Source organism: Helicoverpa zea, chromosome 25, assembly GCF_022581195.2.
Source record: "Helicoverpa zea isolate HzStark_Cry1AcR chromosome 25, ilHelZeax1.1, whole genome shotgun sequence".
Lineage (NCBI taxonomy): Eukaryota > Metazoa > Arthropoda > Insecta > Lepidoptera > Noctuidae > Helicoverpa > Helicoverpa zea.
The window spans coordinates 423,931-447,833 of record NC_061476.1 but is presented as its reverse complement, the minus strand read 5'-3'; the positions used below and the strand labels follow the sequence as shown (position 1 = coordinate 447,833).

The window sequence follows — 23,903 nt, the reverse complement described above, 5'->3', positions numbered from 1 at the left end:
AAATAGGACAGACAAAGCGCTAAAAAAAATGGTTTTAAATAGTCCGTCTTTAACACAACATTTGACGTCTTTATTGGGGTCGTTCGTCGTTTCGCCCCACAAGCGATTGGCACCGCGGTGCCAATCGACGAAGCACAATTTTTGAATGGGTGGATTCGCACCACAGATTTTGTTTTGTTTTATTCGGGGCGAATGGCCCAAGATATCTTAAGCATAGGTCGATTGGCACCACTTAGCAAAACATTTGGTTAACTCATTTCATATATTGTCAATTACAATTATTTATTTGTACTGTCGCTACGAAAATTGACATCATATACCAGGAGAGCAGAAGTGTAAATGTGAGTGAATTGTGTTGAAAAGGATTAGGGGGGGAAACCAAGGGAAGGTTCATTAACAGTTGGCTAGTAAACTCAGCCTAAAATGCACGGGCCAGATTACCATGAGAAGAAAGTAACGTTGGTAAATTGGTGGCCAAAAGACTTAGATCTTTTTCATAATTTTCATCAGAAATATTATAAGTAAAAATATTCTTATCCATTATTTACGTTTTGCTTCAAAATTGAGATTATTTTAACGTATCATGGGTACTAGGAGTTCAGCATTTTAGACAAAGTCATCCTCATCCTCCGAGCCTTTTCCCAACTATGTTGGAGTCGGCTTCCAGTCTAACCGGATGTAGCTGAGTACCAGTTCTTTATAAGGAGCGACTGCCCTATCTGACCTCCTCAACTCAGTTACCCGGGCAACCCAATAAATACCCTTTGGTTAGACTGATTTGATTTGAAGGCGCATAGACAAGATGGCGACGGTGATAGAAGTTTTGCATCGAATGATCCGATTCGTTAAAATAAAGAATTGATTAATAATTTTATAATAATAATACAGGGCATCTGAGGCGGATGACGGGGAGTAGCGACCCCGCGGGGCTATATATCCGAGTGCTCCAGGGAGAGTATACTATCCCCATCTCCGGCCTGCCGGAGTGAAGCATGACGGGGGATAGGTCTCCCGCCTCTTGGCTTGCCTTCATCGGCCGGTCAGAGTGGAGTCGCTAGAGCAGGGTTAGCAGCCCGCTCGGAGGGTAGGTGCCTCGTGGTAAATGGCGAGTGGGCCGGTGATGCTGGACCCACAGGGAGCGCGTGATCTGCGTTTAAAGTCCGCCGAGGTATTCTCACCCTTCAGCCGCTCATGTACCTGTTGCCCTCTTGTTGCTACTCAGTGACTGATTCCCGGGGGCCCAGTAAGTGAGTTGGCGAGTCTCCACCTGCCATTTTTACGTTGTTGTCAAATAAGTGAGCTCTAAAGTTACTTATAGTTAAAATACTTCTGATCAGGCATTACGGACTTAGAATTCATGTGTTGAAAGTTAGTACAAATTAACTTCCATGTCGCGATTCAAAATATCCCGCCGATCAACGGTAAAGACATATGTCAAAACCTTGTCGAGCAGAGGGGTTAATTCTACGTCGGTAAAATTATGGTCTCCGAGTAATGGTAAGCACAGTAAGTTTCCAGTTAACTGAGTTGTAATGTGATTGTTGCATTCAACAAGTCGTTTTATATTACCGACTTATTAACTGAGTTTTTTTTTAATGAAAATTATGAAAAAGATCTAAGTCTTTTTGCCTCCTGACAATTTTGAGCTGTGAAAAATTTCACAACTACCAGATTTCATGAAATTAAGTAATTGTAAGTGCTTATGCTTTTTAACTTCGAAAATATTCTGAATTTTGTTATATTAGGTATATTATATTTAGCTATTCCACGCAGTTTCACAGACGCCCCGAGGGATTTACTTCAGGTATTTTATGCTGCCCTAGTACATTGTAAGATAACACTGGGTACTAGAAAAGTTCAAAAGTTCAGATACAATAATGCATTTTTTCGGTTTTGAAGTACACCACTTGGATAAAACTTCAGTAGGTGATGATACTACACTGAAAAATTTATAATAAAAACTGCTTATCTTCTTTGCTGCAATCACCCTTTCAAAAAAAGAACTGTTCCATATTGTGGGGCGAATCGACCCATTCCAAATGGGTAGTTCGTCGATTGGCACCGCGGGGCGAATCGACCCATTCAAAAATTGTGCTTCGTCGATTGGCACCGCGGTGCCAATCGCTTGTGGGGCGAAACGACGAACGACCCCTTTATTGATATGAATTTATATATAGAAGAAAATAAAAACTTCGCCCTCTATTTTAAGGTTAACTTAAAGATGGACTAATTATTTTTTCATACGCCACGCCTATTTTTCACAGAACTGCCTAGATCTGCATCAGATAAAGGAGATCAATCCAAACTCCCAAGTCCTGTTCGTTCTGTTCTCTAACAGCGAAGACATGAACAGAACAGAAGGCCACGCAGAAGATAACAAGAAGCATGAGAAGAGGATCAATGTGGACGCTTTGAAATGGATATTTAGGTAACATTTTCTTACTTTGGATTGTTTATAAAATAATACATGTTTCTCGCGGTAATATAACCTGTATCATCCGGTTATGTTGTAGCTTTCCAACAGTGAAAGAGTTTTTTAAGTTGGTTCAGTAGTTTCGTTCATTTGGAGCTCAGAAGTGCTCGGCCGCGTCTATCAGACGCATAATAAACTCATAAACTACTGAAAGGAGAAATTCCGTTCTTGGAGTATATTTCTTTGGTAGGGTAGATATTCTAATAGGCTGACAATAAAAAGCACAGTAATTTAAGCGCAACAAGTAAACTATTCATAATTCGGTTTAAAGTCTTTTTAAAGCTCATAAGACTTGTTTTTAATAAATAAGCATTTATTCAGTTCCAGACAAAGTCAAGAAGCGCAGAAGTCCGCAGAGCAGAAAAATAAAGGAGAGGACAAAAGACTGTTTGAAGAGCAGAACGCCTTCATGAACGAACTCATGGACCAGTGGGAGATGATGTGTAAGTAGCTATACTAATATTAGAAAGCTTTCGAATTTGTTTTTTGTTTATGTATGATTGAACACGCAAATCTTAGTAACTATTGGTCAGATTTTAATTATTCTTTTAGTGTTAGGTAGCCCATTTATTGAGAGAGAGTAAAGGATACTATTAATATGCTGGTGGAACCATTGGTGATAGCTATAGTTTATAACATGCAAGAAGTTTTTCGCGATTTCTCGTACGTCCCGGGGAGCTACTGCCGATATCCGGATAATATATAAACTATGTTACCTATGTGATTGTGTACTACTACCTACTTACTTTAAATATTTTTTTTTTTCAAATCAGTTCACTAGTGTTGGGTTTCAAGCCTGCCAACAAGCAAAAAATAAAAATGTATCCTCTAAAAATATTATTTTAGAAATAAGGATAACCTATTTAAATCCCATTTTTCCAGCAACCCCACCACCAAAACACCACGTGAAAAGTCAATGCATAATCCTGGACGATTCTGACATCATTCGTCCAGAAATCCGCGTGTCCCCGGTACAGAGTCCCCACGATACTGGGAAGACGGAGCGCACTGTCAAGAGTAGAACTGGGTTGTTGACCACGGTCGTGAAGTTTGCTGCCGATAGCTGTCAAAGTTATCTGCTGGAGTATTGTACGAGGTTGAGTGAGGTCAGTGATTTTTATAGATAAGGCTTTTTATGCTTCTTAAATTCGGGTGTAATCTATACATATAATAAATCTGTAAAAAAACTGTGTCTGTACATTGAATATATTAAAAAAATAATAATTGGGTGGGGTTTAGAAACAGTAATGGAGCACAAATCCAAAAAAAAAATTCTGTCTGTTTGTCTGTATGTCTGTATGTCTGTATGTCTGTTTGTTTGTACACGCTAATCTTCCGAACTACTGAACGGATTTCAATGATTTTTTCTTTGTTGTATCAGTATTAGGCCTGGTCAACATATAGGCTATAATTTATCTTCGAAACTTGAAGACCTGATGCAGAACTCCAACAGACCAATAAAACTATAAGAGATACAAATATGGTGCCGTGGCAAAAATTGTTTCATTTGATGAGCATTTTCAGCTGAGATTATAAATTTTAAGATCTGGAACACCTGATGTGGAACCCCAAGAGCCCAGCTTCTCTGTACCATATACAGGTATGCCGTTTTAGCAAAAGTTGTTCAATTTGATAAGCACTTTCTATTGACTTATACAAATTGAAGATCTAAAACACCTGATGTGGAACTCCAGGGGCCCAGCTAGACTATAGCATATAGAGGTATGACGTTTTAGCAAAAGTTGTTCAATCTGATAAGCACTCTCTGTTGACTTATAAAAATTGAAGATGTAAAACACCTAATGTGGAAACCCAGGAGCCCAGCTAGACTATAGCTTATAAAGATATGACGTTTTAGCAAAAGTGGTTCAATCTGATAAGCACTCTCTATTGACGTGTAAACATCGAAGATCTGGAACACCTGATGTGGAACTTCAAGAGCAATACTACACTTGAAATGTATAGAAATGAATGTTATGAAATAGGTATAGTGAATCAAAATAAGTAATTAGTCCGTCTTTTAGATAACCCTAAAATAATGGACACGCATTTTTCTTTTCTCTCTCTCACAAACAAATAATAACGAAGATACAACAACGCTTGAATTTCGTGTTAAGTCACTGCTTAGTACAAATTTTACATACCTAGACGTGGCGTCACGAGCCTCCACTCTCTAACTTTGTTGCGTTTTATCTTCATTATTATTTTGTATATCTCTTCCAGACCTCGGGACTACAGAGTTCCAAATTTTTGGAAGGCAAACGTGGGGTCGAAGCCAACACGCTGAAGCCCTTTTGAGACAACTTTAATGAAATGGTGACACAAAACCGACGATTATCCCTTTATACACTATAGAAATGAACCCAAGGACAATCCCCGGTGGACGTCGTTAAAAAAAAGACAATCCCCGGTTCTGTGCTAAACTATTGCTAACTATGGAGGAAAACTACTTGGGCTATTTTGATGGGATGTTAGTGGATGACAATGTATTAGGTACATGTAAAAACGGCAGGTGGAGACTCGCCACCTCACTTACTGTAACCAGTCACTGAATAGCAACAAGAGGGCAATAGGGACATGAGCGGCTGAAGGGTGAGGATACCTCGGCGGACTTTAAACGCGGATTACGCGCTCCCTGTGCTTACCATGAGGCACCTACCCTCCGAGCAGGGCCACTAATCCTGCTCTAGCGACTCCACTCTGGACGGCCAAGCCAAGCCAGAGGCGTGAGACCTACCCCCGTCATGGTTCACTCCGACCGGCCGGAGATGGGGGACAGTATACTCTCCCTGGAGAACTCAGTATATATAGCCCCGCGGGGTCGCTACTCCCCGTCATCAGCCTCAGATGTCCTGCGGTGCCTATATCTCATTATTATTGTCGTTATTATCTCAAGAGCCTTTGTCCCAATTATGTTAGGGTCGACTTCCAGTCACGATGCAACTGAGTACCAGTGTTTTACAAGGAGCGACTGCCTATCTGACCTCCACAACCCGGTTACCCCTTGGTAAGACTTACTGGCTTCTGACTACCCATAACGACTGCCAAGAATGTTCAATGACAGTCGGAACCTACAGTTTAACATCCCCTCCAAATAACGGTCATTGGTATCCAAAATATACGTAGAAAGTACATACGAACTTAGAAAAGTTGCATTGGCAGGCACTTGCCAGACCTGGAATCAAAGACGCACGCTCATACTTGAGAGATTGGTTCTCTACCCACTAAACCACCACGAATTCCACTAAGTCACCACGACTTTGTCATCTATTTAATGTTTTTTTACGAAATAATACCTACGTGTAATATTTTTGCCACACACAACTTAAATGCGGTCTAATTAGAATCACTACTTTTATCCCTATGGTCACGTCTATTGCGACTATTCAGATCTTTGATTTTGCTGACCCCATAGTCGCTGGCATAAGGGACAGGATCCGCGTACGAAGTCGCGGGCAGAAGCTAGTTATACATATTTTATTGAAGTCGATTCTTTGGTAAAAACAAAGGAGTCTGATGAACACAGTTTTTCTGACTGAAATATGTACTCGCAGACGTATAAACGTTATCAGATAGCATTGAATACATATAGCCAATTTTGTAATAAAAGCTTTTAATACCTTTTAATATACCATATAAATAGCTTGTCCAAAAAATAATATTCAAATTCATTCCGTATGTTGAAAAGTTCCGTCAATAACTTTGCGCAACTATTGAAGGTTATGCGCAATTGCGCAACAACTTTTGCGCAGTCATTCAAAAAAATACCTCGATATAGCCCTTGAATATTCACGTATATTCTAACTGTTAATCTGTGTAGCGGTTGAAGATGACCAATCGAGCTTCTTCTCCGTCACCTGTGGAGTGAAGCAAGGTTGTGTCCTGGCTCCCACATTGTTTGCATTATATTTCGCAGTTGTAGTCCGGGAAGTATTGACTTCTTCTCCTGAAGGAGTTCGTATTCGTTATCGGACTGACGGCAAACTTTTCAATCTGAATAGACTCAAGGCGACCACAAAGGTGTCCTATGCACATATACAGGACATTATGTATGCAGATGACCTCTGTTTCGTGGCTGAATCCCCTGAAGTCCTGCAACAGCTAGTCACGAACCTTCACAAGCAGTGCTGTACATTTGGTCTAAAAATCAGCATCAAAAAGACAGAAGTGATGTCTTTAGACAATCACGGACGTCAAGAACTGACCATTATGCTTGGTGAAGATGTGCTGAAGCAGGTCGATAAATTTCGATATTTGGGGAGCACTATAACAGCAAAGTGCGACCTTGACGCCGAAATCAATAGCAGAATTGGTGCTGCAGCCGCTGCTTTCGGCAAATTCGACAAGAAGGTCTTCAGCTCCCATGACCTAAAGATATCCACAAAGGTCTCTGTGTATATGGCAGTTGTGTTGCCTTGTATACTCTACTCAGCGGAAACATGGACACCGTACCGACGCCACATCAAGCAACTAGACCGCTTCCACCTCAAATGTCTGCGCAAAATATTAAATATCCGTTGGTTTGATCGTGTGCGTAACACAGAAGTGTTGAGGTAAGCCAATGTAGGTGGCATTGAAGCATACCTCATGAGGAGACAGCTTCGTTGGTGCGGGCATGTACTGCGCATGCCGGATACTAGAGTGGCCAAGCGCATCCTCTACTCCGAATTGCAGGAGGGCAAGCGGAAACGTGGCGGACAGCTGCTGCGATACAAGGATGTGCTGAAGCGCCACATGAAAAGTTGTTCCATTGAACCGTCTCAGTGGGAGAACCTGGCATCCAACCGCAGAGACTGGAGAAGCCGCGTTAAAGCCAAAGTCTTTGACTTTGAAGCACGCCGGCTTTCTGAGTTGGATGCCAAACGAGATGAGTTGAAAGCTCGACCACCTGTAGCTATCAACTACAACTTTGTGGCTGGTACCCTGACATGTCCGCAGTGTGCGCGGACTTTCACGCACAAAATTGGATACTCCAGCCACATGAGAGCACACGCACGCCATTAGGGTCGAAGTGGTCGCCGTTGCCGAAATCGGCGTGGAAGATTATTATTATTGTAAATGTATGTCTCTTCTAGATCTCGGGACTACAGAGTCCCGGATTTTTGGGAGGCGAACGTGGGGCCGAAGCCAACACGCTGAAGCCCTTTTGAGACAACTTTAATGAAATGGTGACACAAAACCGACGATTATCCCTGTATACACTATAGAAATGTACCCAAGGACAATCCCCGGTTCTGTGCTAAACTATTGCTAACTATGTATGTAAACTACTTGGGCTATTGTGATGGGATGCTAGTGGACAAGGAATGGGGAAACTACGGGAACTATGGCACCTGCCGATAACAATGTAATAAATACACGTAAAAATGGCAGGTGGAGACTTGCCAACTCACTTACTGGGCCCCCGGGAATCAGTCGCTAAATCGCAACAAGGGGGCAACAGGTACATGAGCGGCTGAAGGGTGAGGATACCTCGGCGGACTTTAAACGCAGATCACGCGCTCCCTGTGGGTCCAGCATCACCGGCCCACTCGCCACTTACCACGAGGCACCTACCCTCCGAGCGGGCTGCTAACCCTGCTCTAGCGACTCCACTCTGACCGGCCGATGAAGGCAAGCCAAGAGGCGGGAGACCTATCCCACGTCATGCTTCACTCCGGCAAGCCGGAGATGGGACAGTATACTCTCCCTGGAGCACTCGGATATATAGCCCCGCGGGGTCGCTACTCCCCGTCATCCGCCTCAGATGCCCTGCGGGGCTTATTATTATTATTATTAACTGTTAATATAATATTATAGGTACACGTGAAACTACTACAACAATTCATCCTGGCTTCGTTCGACATGGCGCGGGAGCTGCAGGTGGTGCCCAAGAAGATACAGTACGTCGCCAGGCAAGAACAACAGCTATACGAGGTTAGGGCGTATTGCTAATTCTTTGTCATGCCGCCCGTCCACGTCCGATTGGTGACCAATTTCTTGTAGGAGATAAAAATAACACATTGAAAGCAATAGTGCGATGCACACGTCCTACCAAAGAGTTTGACGTGGGCTGGCAGTCTAAAGGTGTATGAAGCTAATGAAATAGAGTCTTTTAGATTTGTGATTGTAAAAATACTGTCTGGTTTAAAAATAAATAAAACTGGGAAGTTTTTTTATCTATTATTTCTTCTTTAGAGTCTGATGACTATTATTAGAACAAGTCAGAATTTTATTGTAATTGTGTGTTTTTGCAGACTATCAACGAAAAGTTCTCCGAAGGGGATAAGAAGAGAGAATTACTGAAAATGATGCAAGAAGTGTTAGAAGAGATGAGAGCCGAAGTCAACTATATGGACTGGAGTGTGGATGGTAATGTATTTAATATATTTTTATTTGGAGTTTAATTAAACTAATCATACAAATATTATATCAATAATTTGACTGCACCCAAAAGCTTTAAATCGCAGTAAAATAATCATATTATTGATTAATTTTAATTAAAATTAGCACTATTATGTGTATAAAACCCGAATTTGGGACCGAACCTAGAACGCTTATAGGACAATAGGCATGATGACAGTAATCAAAAATCATTAAAATAATATATTTATTAAATTAAACTTGAAGCTTGGAATATAAAACGCGCATTGTTTTCTTTATTAATAATGTGATTAATATGTATTTTTATAAAATAAAATTACGAAATAAGGCAATCCGCCATGATATCTTGAACACCAATCAGAGCTCGTGACGTCATTTCTCAAAACAACTCGCGCGAAAGCGCGCGAACGTCACATTTCGTTATTGTGAACTTCCACTGCGATCTTTGTTTTTAATTAATTAATTGTATATAACACGAGTTATGGAGCCAGGATTTATCAAACAACAGCAAACAACGCTAATTTGCCTAGAATTGATATCATAATGCTGGGAAAGTTTTTGGCATCAAATAAAGATTTTTGTTCAGCTGAATTTAGAAATGTTAAAACTTCCATGTAAGTATACTAGTTTAATTAAAAAACAATGAGAGATGAAACCTAACCTCGAAATAGTTATTTACATTATAAACTATGCTAGAATCTAGAGAACTATGTAATAACTTACATCAAAGTGATCTTCACAAAAATAAAGTTGTACCCTGGGCAATATTGCTTTTGAATCTCGCCTGGCAAGTTTAAGCCACTTGTTTCGTATTTTTTTATTGTGAGGAACGTACACAAATAACTTATCAGGAGTTGTTTTGGATGTGTTCTTACACTGGGGGTCCCCACAACACCTATGCCCTTTCGAATTCATATTTAATAACACAAAAAACTTAATTATTGCACGAGCGTTGTTTACTTGCGTCTTGTAATTTCAGTCGTGACGTCACAAGTGACGCCATGACACTGACAAGCGTTTTCGCGCCGGATTCAAAGTGGACAGAGAAAAATGCAATTATTTGATAAAAAAACTTCGCATTTTCTTAAAATTAATAATTTTTCATATAAAATAGACGTATACCTACATCATACAAAGGAATTTAAAAATTTGTCATCATGCCTAAAACAAAATGAATCTAACCTCGAGACATAATAATATATCGGGGTGCATGAAAGGAGCCTCCCCGAGCGGTGTATCATATTCATCTCTATACGCCCGGCGCACCCTGGGCAACCTGCGAGGACAGCGAGCCGGTAACGCAGGTTGGCTGATCCTTTCACCACGATGGCAACAACGACATCCAACCGGTCCTTTTCAGGACCACAAAGGCCCTTTTCAGGGCCAAAAACCAGGCAATTGTCAGAGCCCGCTCTGACTGTAATCTCTATAAACATAGAAGGGTTTTCTGCCGATAAGGCTGTAATACTGGCAGAGCTTTGCCAGAAAACACGCTGCGACATCTTGGGTGTCAGGAAACCCACCGAGGCCCGGATCAAACTCGGCCTCACATACAAGGAATGACCCTTGCTGCAGAGACACCACACCCCAAATATGGGAGCGCTATTTTCACGAAGCCTAACACATTAGTGTCTTCTGTGTCAGTTTCAAACAACCATAACATCGAACTACTATCGATAAGTTTCGGTAGTTGTTCTGTAACTGCAATCTATAAGCCCCCAGGGCAACCCTTCATTTTCTGCGAACCTCCCAATTTTACAAACCACTCAGTCAAAATTGTGGTAGGTGATTTCAACAGTCACAGCGAAACATGGGGATATCGTGATACTGACTTAGATGGAGTGGCTGTCGAAGAATGGGCAGACGCTAACGACCTACATTTGTTACACAGTGCCAAGCTGCCAGCGTCGTTGAACAGCAGTCGCTGGAAACGAGGCTATAACCCAGATCTGATTTTTGCGAGTACACCTATAATATCTCAGTGTGTAAAATATGTCTGTCATCCTATCCCAAGAACTCAGCATAAACCAATAATGTGTCAAGTTCAGGCAGCTGTCAAACCATTGGAAGTGCCTTTCAAACGGCGTTTCAACTATGCTAAAGCCAATTGGGTAGACTTCTCCAGCTTTAAAGATAAAAATAAAGATAAAAATACTTTATTTTGTAAAACATGGTACAAAGCATAGGTGTTATAAGTAGTATCAACTCATGTTTTGCCTTATGATGGCGTACAAAATTTCAAATGGTTCTTAAGCTATCTTAAGATATTAAAATTGACTCTATATATAAAAAAAAAAACAATATTAAAATATGTAAGTAATTAAAGAAAAGACTCAAAATAAAAACAATCACTAAAGAGAATTTAAAATATAAAATATGTGTGTATCACTCACTTAAAAATTCTTGTATGCTATAGTAGCACTTATTTATTAAATACCCTTTAAGATTTTTTTTAAACATTGTATCTGGCATTTGTTTTATTGCTTTGGGTACTTTGTTATAGATTTTGGGCGCCAAACAGAAAACACTTTTATTCTTCAAGGTAGTTTTTGAACTCACTATACTGAGGCAATCATTTTTCCTACGGTTACGAATTACAATGTCCGATTGTTTTTTAACCGACTTCATTTAAAAATATGTGGATTGGTCCGAACAAAATTTGCTACTTCGTATATGAAAAGTGATGGCAGAGGCAATATTTTGTGTTCAATGAAAAATGGTTTGCAGCTATCTGTGGTTTTTAACCCAAACATAGCTCTGATGCATCGTTTCTGTGACTTGAAAATGATTTCTCTATTTGTTGAATTTCCCCAATATATAATTCCGAACCTGAGGACTGAACCAACAATACCGTGATAGGCCGTGCAGAGCGCTTCTTTAGTTATAACTCGAGAGAGTCTATAGAGAGCATAGGATGAGGAGCTGATTCTCTTATTGATATATCTGTATGAGCTTTCCAGTTAAGACTTCTATCAATAATAATACCTAAAAATTTTGTAGTATCAGCTTTATTGATAGCTGTCCCTTGGTATGTGATGTTAATATCTGGCGCAGCTGATTTTTGGCTGAAGTGCATTATTTTAGTCTTTTCTAGATTTATTTTTAAATTATTGTTATTTAGCCATTCTATTACTGATTTTACTGTATTATTTATTTCATTTTCATATGTGGTTTTGTTAATAGACTTTATAGTTATTGTACTGTCATCTGCAAAAAGAGAAATGGGATTATGAGTCACCTTTGGAAGGTCGTTTATATAAATTATGAACAAGAGCGGACCCAACACACTCCCTTGGGGAACTCCATATTCAACTGCACGTTTAGTTGACTTAAACCTTTCTTCTTTTTTACTTTTCGGATTAATTTTGGATACCTCAGTGTATATTTTACGGTTTTTAAGATATGATTCTATTAAGTTTAGTACATTTCCACGGATACCATATGCTTCTAATTTTCTTAATAAAATGTCATGACTAACGTAATCGAATGCTTGAGTCATATCACAAAATACAGCGCATACGGGTGTCCTATTGTCTACATTATTCATGACTGCACTCAAGAAATCGAAAATTGCCAGATTAATTGTTTTATTCTTTCGGAATCCTTTTTGATTATTTGTATGATGTTAAATTTCTCTAGATAATTGTAAATTTGTTCATAAATGTATTTTTCGAATATTTTAGAGATAATGGGAATTAGTGCTATGGGTCTATAGCAATTCATGTTTTGTTTATCGTCTTTCTTAAATAACGGTTTTACAATTGACGTTTTAAGACTGTCTTTGTATAGTCCTGTGTTAATACACAAGTTCATGATGTAACTTAAATGTTCACAGATTTCAGATGCAACATGCTTAACTACGAGAGTGGATACGTCATCGTGTCCAACGCTTGTGGTGTTTTTTAGTGACCTGATGATTTTAAGGATATCGTGCGCTGTACTTGGTGCCATAAACATCGAGTTATTTGAATGACTTATTAATGACGTTACTTTTTCACCTGGCCCCGAGACGATGGGTTTAACTTTTTCGATAAAGTAGTTGTTGAAACAATTTGCCATTTCCTGTGGATTAGTTATAGTTTTGTCGCTTACTTTTATGGAACTGATAACACTTTTTGGTACATTATTTTTGGACTTATTAATGATTGCCTATGTAGCTTTTGATTTGTTAGATGCTGTTTTTATTTTATAAGTGTTTTGTGCTTTTTGAGTTAAATGAATTATGGTTTTATACAATTTTGAATATTTTTTAAATTTATTTTTATTAATTATATTTTTATTATGTCGATAGTTCCACATTAGCGCTCTCTTTTTTTTACTACAAATTTTTATTCCACGTGATTAGATACCCATTGTTGTTTCTCTTTAATACTGACAGTAACTTTTTTTATAGGAAAGCATAAATTATATATTAATTTAAAAGTATGCATGAACAAATTATAGGCGGTATTGGGATTATCCGTATCATAAATACCTGAGAATGATAAATCTTGCAAGTAGTTTTTAAATTTTTGTAAGTTACATTTACTATAATCACGTTTTTTTATTCGCCATTGATCTATTAAAAAGACTTTAGTTACTGGTAATTTTAAAAATTGCGCTGTGTGATCTGACAGACCAAAGTCAATAACCTGAGACACTTCTTGCCAAAATTATGAGCAAAGCTATCGATGCAAGTTCCACTTGCATGTCGAGTTGGCTGAAACAATTCCAACCTCAAATTATAATTTAATAACAGACATTCTAATTCTAGTAAAGTATAATTTCGCTTTAGAGAATCTATATTGTAATCACCTGCAATCACAACATTTCTGTTTGGAGCCTCTCTTTTTAGGATGTCTAGCATTTTTTCTAACTGTTCAAAAAATATATTCAACTCATTACTTTTAGGTACCCTATATATACACACAATAATCGTTTTATATGTCATTAAATCAATTGCACAACATTCAAATATTCCAGCTATAGACAGTTTTTTAATGCTATTTAGTTCGTTGAATTGATGACTATTATTGACTAGAATACATGTGCCACCTCTTTTACTATTTTCTCTAGAATAACATGCTGCTAAAGTATAATTAGGTATTAAAAGTGAATTTTCGTTATTTTTTTTATTTATTTTTTTTATTAATAAAGCCTTACCGCAGACTTGAGGGTCCGCGCTTTTATTTACATTTTTTTTATTTAATTATAATTTTTTGCCGTCTTGGCCTCACAAACTTATGTCTAGTCTTAAGACTATGTGAGTCCACCGCGTATTTACGTTTTTATTTTAATATTTATATATATATGTATACAGAAATTTTTTTTTACTTACACAATACTTAACACTATATTCATGGACTTTGGCAACTTAGTTAAACACGATTTTGGGACAGGAACGGATTGGGGATTGGTCTCATTTCCCGCTAGCGACTAGGGACTTTGCGAGTGCTAGTAGGGCTAACATGACAGTGGAGTCTCGATGTTGCATGGCCGTCTTGAGGTTGTATTCGACGACCGTTTTTATTGGCGCGTCCATCGCTCGCTTTATGAAACGGCCAGTGGCATCGTCGGCGTCATCTGTGTAGTAGACGCAGCTAGCCGTATGTCTCGACACTGCCACTACCGCGTGGGAGACGCTGTCATGAATTTGGAGCTTCCTGGACTTAGTGTTTATGATGACGACGCTGTCGTATGTCAGTCCCTGAGCCTCGTGAATGGTTAAGGTACGCGACCCTTCACCGGACCCGTATCCCTGGCTAATAAGAGAAGATTTCTCTTCTTGCGTATGAACCAAGAATAGGGTGTTCTGGGCGGTGGTCGGTATTTGCGCTCCCGTAAAACCCTTCAAGCTCAGGGAATGAACATGAGACAGCGACGTTTTAGAGGAGTATATACCTGAGTATATCTCGCTGAGTGCGAAGGCCACATCCATCGGGTTACGGTGGGTGCAGAGCAGCTCCTGTGTGATGCCAGCCACCAGATATGGACGGGTATACTTTAATGGAAAAAGGTTATCCCTGTCCAAATATGGTAGCTGATTCACGTCTCCGATGAGGACCACCTCGCTTGCACCAGACAACTTTGCTGCCATGACTATGGTCCCGAAGTGGTTCATGAGAGCTTCGTCTACCGTCAAGCGGTGACATTTCTCATTTGGCTTGAACCCGTTGGCTAAAATTGAGGCCATAGTGCGCACCTTTGTCTTCGCCCAATTGGTGCGCAAGCTTTCCTCTTAGATCTTTGGCCGCTTCAGTTGTCGTGGTGGCTACGACGTCCCTCCTCTCGTCGAAGTGTTTCACCACCCAGGTAGTTTTGCCGCACCCCGGCACCCCATTTACCCATCTGATATTGGGTACCGCCCAAGGTTCCGTCGATGCTGAGGTGTCTGAGGTCCCAGAAACGGTCTGTACCATTTCAAGGATACTATCCTCCAGCATGATTTTGGTACATTTGGCGGTAACCACTATCGGGTCATCGTGTGGCGTCTGGAATTTTATTTTGCCAGTTCGCTCCGTTGCTTCTTCGTCCAGGGCCACGAAACCGTTCTTTGCGCTGTAGGCAGCCATGTACGACCCCGTCATTTCCCCCGCAATGACTTGGGAGTTGGCGTTGTCGTACACCGCCGCCTCTGCTTCCTTGAGCAATACCCGGAGCAGACCCTCATTTTCTCGACGGAAGGTCAGCATGATCTTGTTGCAAGTTCTAAGGTTTACCTCCTTTGTGGCCCTTACGACTGCAACGTACTCCAGGAAAGCGCTTTTGACATGGTCCGTGGTGCCCAGACTCATCGCGAGGGTCGGTGGGCTGACCTGCCCCTTGTCTGCTCTTGTAGGCTTAGGCTTTGGTGACTCGGGCTCTTTGGGCTTTTTTCGGAAAAACCGCTCCACTGCTGATTCCTGTTTCGCTGTTGGTGATTTGCGACTGACCGATGGGAGCATGGCGCTCAGGAAAGAACCGATAGCTTTAAGGCGATTCCGCGCACGAGCGTGCTCCTCTTTGCTGGTGGTATTCCTTTGCTCCTTTGCGGCTTTTTCAGCAGCTATCTTTTGCTGGGTTCTTTCAGACCCGCTTTGCGCAGTTGGACTTTTTGTGGGGCTCGTCGCGCCGGCTGTAGGGTTTCCGGGGACTTTAAGGAAACTCAAGGTTTCCCCTCTGTCCTCGTATACTACCACCTCATGGTGTTCCGAGGCTTTCAAGCAGCCGAAGCGGTCTGCGACGTCACCCCTTTTCCATCCAACTGCCATCGCGTCGACGCTTATGGTGCGAGCCGTGGCTGGCGTTTCTTCTTCATCCTCTGCGATCTTTTGCAGCAGTGAGGACGCCTGAGTGAATGGAGTCTCCTCTCTCCACTCGAGTATTACGATCGTCTTGCCTTTGAATCGCAATAGTCGGCATCGGTGAGAGGCTACTTCCAATTGAGGCAGTGCATGGTACTTGCTGCCTTTTATGGTTGTCTTGGTGGTGCAACCGTTGATCAGGGCGGCGAGGCCTGGTGCAATGGTTATTCGAGCTCCAGCTTGACTCGAGCCTATGCAGAAGCTTATGCCTAGTTTTTCCACTTCCCTGTTCATAAACAAGGCGACTCCTCGCAGTCTTATGCCTGGCACTCCGTCTCCTCCGAATGCCAGAAGCTGTACGATGGGCATGGTACTTGGAGCTGACTGTTGACTGGTGGGTGATTTCTGTGGCTGCGCTGGTTGTGAGTTGGTGTTAGTAGGGGTCCTTTGTGTGGTTGTCAGTTCTGTGTTAGTTGAGTGTATGATTGTCGTTTGCCTGGTTGTCAGTTCTGTAGGTGTCTGTTCTGTAGTTGTTTCGTGTATGGTTGTAGTTTGTGTGGTTATCGGTTGTGTGGTTGTTGTTAGTGTTGTTGTCGTTTGTGTTGTGGTTGTCGGTTGAGTGGTTCTTGTCTGTGTTGTTGTTGACGTTAAATGTGGTTATATGGTGGTGGTGTGTATGGTTGTAGGTGTGGTGGTCGTGGCGAGTGTAGTGACCGCGCTGGTGTCAGATGGCGATCTGTTCTGATTTCGCGGAGTACGGTCCGTTTTGTTGGCTGCAGCTGCGACTATGGCTACTTTGCTCGCGAAAGCAAGAAATGGTTTCCTAGTAGCCGGTTTCCCCATGATAGTGTGGAGTGTGGACCGACTTAACTGGGTTCCGATCGTGTGTTCCAGTTCCATTCTGTCGTGGCAGAACCTTGGACACTCGAAAAGCAGGTGCCAGACTGTTTCATCGCAGCTGGGGTCACAGACGCACGAGGGACTGTTTTTGAGGTGGAATCTGTGGAGATACGCTGAGAATCCTCCATGCCCGGTTAGGATCTGGATGTGTGTCGGTGTAAGGACAGCTTCTTTAAGTGTTCTTTTTGCCGCATGGACATTTGGAAAGAACACTTTTGTGACCGCTCCTGTGCTGGAGGATTCATATCGCGCTTGCCACTTTCTGATAGTCCCCTCCCGTATTTTCCTTCTCACGTACGATACGGGAACTTTGTTGTACTCCGCTGTATTTTCTGTCAGAGCAGCCTCCTTGGCCAGCTGGTCCGCTCTCTCATTCCCTGGAGTTCCCACGTGGGCCCTCAGCCAGAAGAATTTCACGTCTCTGCCCTCTTCTCTGATATCTCGGACGCATCCCTTTATCTGGAGTGCCAGGTGGTGTGTGACAGACGGACTCCTCAGCACGTCAAGCGACGATCTTGAGTCGCTTAAGATGCTGACGGAGGCCGCCCTGGACTCTTTCACCATCCTGACAGCTCTATAGAGAGCGTACATTTCAGACTGGAAGACAGTGTTGTGTGGCTCCAGGCCGAAGGTGCTGGACTTGGACTCTTTCCCATTTTCCCACCATGTTATGGCAGCCCCTACTTTCCCCTTTAATTTAATGAAATACTGGAAACCGAAATAATACCAACTCAATGGACAAAATCAACAATAATTCTTCTACACAAAAAGGGTGACAAAAATGAAATCAACAACTATAGACCTATATGTCTGATGTCTAATATATACAAAGTATTTGCTAATGTATTATTGGGAAGGATAAAAAAAAAGTTAGAGGAAAATCAACCTAGAGAGCAGGCGGGCTTCCGTCCTGATTATTCTACTATAGACCATATTCTTGTTGTCAAACAAATTATAGAAAAATGTAATGAGTATGGCCAACATTACTATTTATCTTTCGTAGACTACAGTAAAGCCTTCGATTCGATTAGTCACAAATTCATCTGGAAGACACTAGAAAATCAAGGCGTTGAAAATAAATATATAAATATCTTAAAAACCATATACAAAAATTTGACAACAAAAGTTCAACTAGAAAAACAAGGTGATGAATTCACCATTCAAAGAGGTGTCAGACAGGGTGACCCGTTGTCCCCGAGACTCTTCACTGCAGTATTAGAAGGCATATTTAGGAACCTAGACTGGGATAATTATGGAATAAATGTGAATGGTATAAAACTCAGTCATCTAAGATTCGCAGATGACTTAGTGCTATTCGCTGAAGACCCTGAGACACTTCAGGTCATGATGTATCAATTAGATCAAGAAAGCATCAAAGCCGGCTTGTCAATGAACTCCGAAAAAACTAAACTTATGACTAATTCACTACAAAATAATATAAACGTGGGAGAAACTACAATTGAATATGTTGATGAGTATGTGTATCTAGGACAGCTAATATCAACTAAAGACCAATATACAAAAGAAATTGACAGAAGAATCAGTAACACATGGAAACGTTATTGGTCTCTCAAAGAAATAACCAAGAATAAATCAATCCCTATAGCAGTAAAAAGTAAATTATTTAACTCAACTATTCTTCCCTGTCTTACATATGGATGCCAAACATGGCCAGCTACAACTAAAAACAACAAAAAACTAAGCGTTTGTCAACATAGTATGGAGAGAAGCATGTTAAATATCAAACTAAAAGATAGGCGGAACCTTACAAAAATTAGGAAAAAAACCAAAGTAAATGATGTCATACAAAAAATAAAGAAACTAGAATGGAGTTGGACTGGACATATTATTAGAACAAATAAAGACAAATGGACAAGAGATGTAATAGAATGGTATCCTAGAAATGGGAAAAGACAACAAGGCCGTCAAATAAGAAGATGGGAAGATGACCTGCCAAAGGGATGGAGAAAGTTAGCTCGGGACAGGGACACCTGGAAACAATTAGGGGGAGGCCTATGTCGAAGGACAGCCTGACCATCCAGTTGCTGCAAAGTAAACCTAAAACATTTTTATTTCTTTTTATTAATTTCAGTTTTTATTATTCTTAAGTTTAAACTTTGTACAAATGGTCAGAGAAATAAAGGCCTTATCTTATCTCTTATCTTATCTACTTTCCCCTCTATCTTGCTGCCGTCGGTGTAGATCTGGGGACCGGTTACTCGTTGGGTCTCTTGGGTTTCGGGAGTCCAGTCTTCTAGACGTGTGTACTCTGTTATTGTGAGTAGCGCCGGGTGAGGGTTTTTGGAGTGGTGCACGTTGCGCTCCAGCTCTCGTTCCGGCGGTATGAACTCTTGGGAATGGCCTTTTTTGATCTTGAAAAGGGTAGCGGCCTCGATTACCCGGAGATCTAGGGGGAGTTGGCCTGAAAGGATGAGTGCCGATGTCAGAGACACCGTGCGGTATGCTTTGCAGATCTTCTGTGCGAAGCCTCGTTGCAGTGAGTCAAACTGTTTTCTCGTCATTAATTTCTCTGCTGCAGGCTCCCACGCACTCGCTGCATACAACACGATAGGCTCTATCACTGACACATATATTGTCCTTATTATCTCTCCGTTTAGGCCCCAGGTCACCTTCGCCGCATACGCCAGTTGCTTGTAAATATCTGCAGCTTTTTTGCAAGTTGCAGGTCATACTTAAGCTTCTTCGTTAGCACCATCGCGTTGGTCTTGTGCGCGGCGAATCGTAGCTTGTTATGTATGCCCCATTTCGATACCATGTCCAGCGCTTCATTCGCTGGTTTTTCATTATTAATAATCATAAAGTGTTCTGACAAGCAAATTATGTCAATTTCTGTATTTTTATTTGACATTTCTTCAATGCATACGACAAGTTCGTTACTCTTATTTAATAAGCCAGCAATATTTTGGTGCATTAAAGTAAGATGTTTATAATAGAAATAACTGATTAGGTTCCTCGTTTTGTCTTATATAATTAGTTTCTTCGTTTTCCAAATAACTGTTATTCCATTCCTGAATATAATTTATATATGTGTAGATGTCATCGATGATTACTTGCATGCCGTAATTGTTAAGAGTTCCCTTATGTATTCTGTACATTCCGGAGTCCCATGTGAGATTCTTATTCGTGTCAAAAATATAAGCATATTCGTGTTAACTACATCTCGGCAAAGTAAGTTAATGAACTGTTCTACTCTTCGGTTGAAAAGTGTATAGTAATTAAAACTTATCTTATATGTTGGCATGCACAGGATTACATTAGTATGTTGAATATCTTTGAGGCCTTCTCTTACGCATGAAACGAGTTTAGAGTAATCTTGAGTAGTTAAAAAGTCTGTTTCACCGATCAATATGATACAGATTCGGAGTGAATGTTTTCAATTTCGGTGGTAGATTGCTTATTATAGTTTTAATACCAGCATTTGGTGTTAAGTAGTGACACAACTCAGAGTTTTCGAACTTCCTTTCGGCAATGTTCAATATGTTGTTATATTTATTCTCGCTGATTAAACAAACTTTACTCTTGTACTTCTTGCAGCTCTCCTGATCTTGAACTAGTTCTGGTTTATGACTCACACGAGTATTTTTGTCTTCTGCAACCGTTCGTGCTTCTTCCTCTAGCTCCGAGTTACATTGGAGCTTTTTATCGGGTGTTTGTACAGCAATGGTTTTTCCAGATTTTATAAATTCGCTATTTATATCTTTAAGTTTCTGGTTTTCTTGAGAGAGTGTTTCTATTTTTTGGAGCGCACTGTTTAGTTCTATCGTGAGTTTATTAATTTGGAAATTTAAATCTGATATTTTTTCGTGTTCGCTGCTAGCGACATCTTCAGATAAATCAGGTAAACTACTTGCGTCATCGAATGTCGAACCGCGCGAAGATGTTTTGCTTTCATTCATTGTATTAGAAACTGGAGTCTTTGCTTTTCTTCGTAAGGTTATATTTTCTAAGAAATTCATATTGTTATTTTTAAGAAATGTTATACAAAATTGAAGTATCTCCAAAAAATGCAGTAGGTCGGTTCCTGGTTTCGAACTCAGGACATGTCACTTATGACGGACACGCTTCGTTCACAGAGCTACGATAACAGCTGTTAGACTTGGCGAAATTTAAGTTCTGTTTCTTAGGAGCGTATTTAATTTTTAAAAAGTGACGGTGAGATTTTAAAATATTTTTCTTAACGGCCGTTGTTTTTACACTTCACTTTAAACTTCACAGTCAACTTTTGGAGTTCTTTAATATTAAGATTTAGACAGTTATAGTTCGGCCATTCAGAGAATGCGTTCCTGACACGTCGCGATTGAACTGACGACGTAACTTTGCAATGGCGTTGCAGTTACGATAAAAATATTTTTGCTGTTTTTAATCGTTTTAACAATTGAGGAGCATTAAAACAACATTATTATATCAATAATCAATGAATGTAGTTACGTCGTCAGTTCAATCGCGACGTGTCAGGAACGCATTCTCTGAATGGCCGAACTATAGTACACTGAACATTTGTTTTCTTGATGTGATAATACGCAATAACTAGTTTTTTTTCGAATATTTGTTTGTAAACACAGCACTTTTTTGGTCTTCACTGTTTTATGTTTTTTTACAAATTATCCTGATGTCTTTCGGTACTAAAACACTTTCACTTAATATTTAGGCTATACTTTCTATATTTAACTACTTTTCGATCTTATAACTAGATGTTTACTATTTTTGCGATTAAAAATAATACAGAGACGATGTGGAGCGTGGCACAAGCGCCATCTATCGAAGCCAGTCTTGTCGACGAAGCATTACGTGATGTCCATCCATATCCTCATGCATACGATCAGTTTGTTGCAATAGTCCATAAAGCCTCCAAAAGGTTCATACCGAGAGGCTGCCGCACCGCCTATGTACCTGGACTATCGACACACTCTGCAGAGCTGCTCTCTCAGTACAACTCCCTTTACGGTACCGACCCCTTTTCTGAGGAGACTATTCGTGTGGGCGAAGAACTCATGTCCACAGTATCAGAGAGCAGACGCGAGAAGTGGGTGGACACCGTAACTAGCCTGGACTTAACACACAATAGCAAAAAAGCTTGGAGCACTATCAGGAAGCTTACCAGCGAACCACCTCCACCTGTCAAAATTAGCCCGATTACTGCCAATCAGATAGCCCACCAACTTATGATGAACGGAAAACCTGACAACCGCCCTAGTCGAACTCCGAAACTGTCCTGCCAACCCAACAATTCAGATGAAATAAGCAGGGAGTTTGATCTGGGTGAAATTGTTGGGTCGATAATGAACCTCAAAAATGGCAAAGCTTCCGGCGTTGATAATATCTCGACCGAACAAATCAAGCATCTAGGTCCTGTGGCAGTATCCTGGCTTCTTAACCTTTTTAACCACTGTTTAGAGCATTCCAGGATTCCGAGGGTTTGGAGAAGAGCCAAAGTGATAGCTTTGCTAAAACCTGGCAAGTCGCCTGATGACCCTAAAAATTTCCGACCTATCTCCCTACTGTGTCATACTTACAAACTCTTTGAACGAATGCTCCTCAACCGTCTAACGAAGATCATAGATCCTAAACTCATCCCAGAGCAGGCCGGCTTCAGACCTGGTAAGTCATGCTGCAACCAGGTTTTACGGCTTACTCAGCATATCGAAGATGGATATGAAGCCGGTGCAGTGACGGGCGTGGTTTTTGTGGATCTCTCGGCGGCGTATGATACAGTCAATATAAGGAGACTACTGTGGAAAGTTAGTGAACTAACACACGATCGGAAATTTGTGGGAATTCTGGGAGAACTTCTCCACAACCGGAGATTCCAAGTCCACTTACAATCTGGACAAAGTAGCTGGCGGAAGCTCAGAAACGGTCTGCCCCAAGGCAGTGTCCTAGCCCCCACCCTATTCAACATCTACACAAACGATCAGCCGCAACCACCTAATACAACCAGTTTTATCTATGCCGACGACCTGGCACTGGCAGCGCAGGCAAAATCGTTTGAAGTGGTCGAGACCTACCTCTCTGCTGCCCTTGAAGACCTGGACATCTATTACAGGGAAAACGCCCTGAAACCGAATCCTGCCAAGACACAGTCCTGCGCCTATCACCTGCGCAACCGTATGGCTAACCGCAAATTAGACGTCGTTTGGAGAGGCGTACGCATCACACACACTGACTGCCCAAAGTACCTGGGTGTTACCTTAGATAGGTCATTGACGTATAAGACCAACTGCGAGAACGTCAAGAAGAAAGTGTTCAGCCGTAATAACCTCCTGCGACGTCTAACCACCTCCAAATGGGGTGCTGCCCCGAATGTCCTGCGTACCACTGGATTAGCATTATGTTTTTCTGCCGGTGAATATGCTTGCCCGGTTTGGGGTCGCTCCACGCACACAAAGGGGGTGGATGTAGCTCTTAATGAGACGTGTAGAATAATTACAGGTTGTCTCAAACCAACACCGGTTCAAATGTTATATCCACTCGCCGGAATTGCACCCCCAGCGGTACGCAGGAACGTGGCTGCCTCCCTGGAAAAAATGCGCCAAGAAACGGACCACCGTCATCCGCTACATGGCGCTAGACCACCGCGCAGCCGACTAAAAAGCAGGAACAGTTTCCTCGCCAGTGTAGCCCCAGTTAAAGATGCTCATAAGACCCGCATCGAACAATGGGAAGAACTTGCTCTGCCTGACTTCCTTCCACCCGTAGAACGGCTTCCACCAGGTTACGACCAACCGTGGCCTGTATGGAAGTCTCTTAACAGGCTACGTGCACAGGTAGGCAGGTGCAGGGAAAACCTATGTAAGTGGGGCTACACTGACGACAACAGCTGCGGGTGTGGTGCCATTCCACAAACCATGCGGCACCTTCTATGCTGTCCACTATGCCCCGACAGC

General features: G+C 41.3%; 1 protein-coding gene across 1 annotated transcript in view; it reads left to right on the top strand.

Annotated features, from left to right (window-relative positions):
• Positions 1–23,903, top strand: part of LOC124642639 (dual serine/threonine and tyrosine protein kinase-like) — a 48,018-nt gene that overhangs the window by 11,425 nt on the left and 12,690 nt on the right. The window contains exons 6-10 of the mRNA XM_047181187.1: positions 2,265–2,428; positions 2,795–2,916; positions 3,356–3,579; positions 8,273–8,389; positions 8,710–8,824. Coding sequence (XP_047037143.1) covers positions 2,265–2,428; positions 2,795–2,916; positions 3,356–3,579; positions 8,273–8,389; positions 8,710–8,824 — 742 coding nt within the window. The remainder of the gene's footprint in view (positions 1–2,264; positions 2,429–2,794; positions 2,917–3,355; positions 3,580–8,272; positions 8,390–8,709; positions 8,825–23,903) is intronic.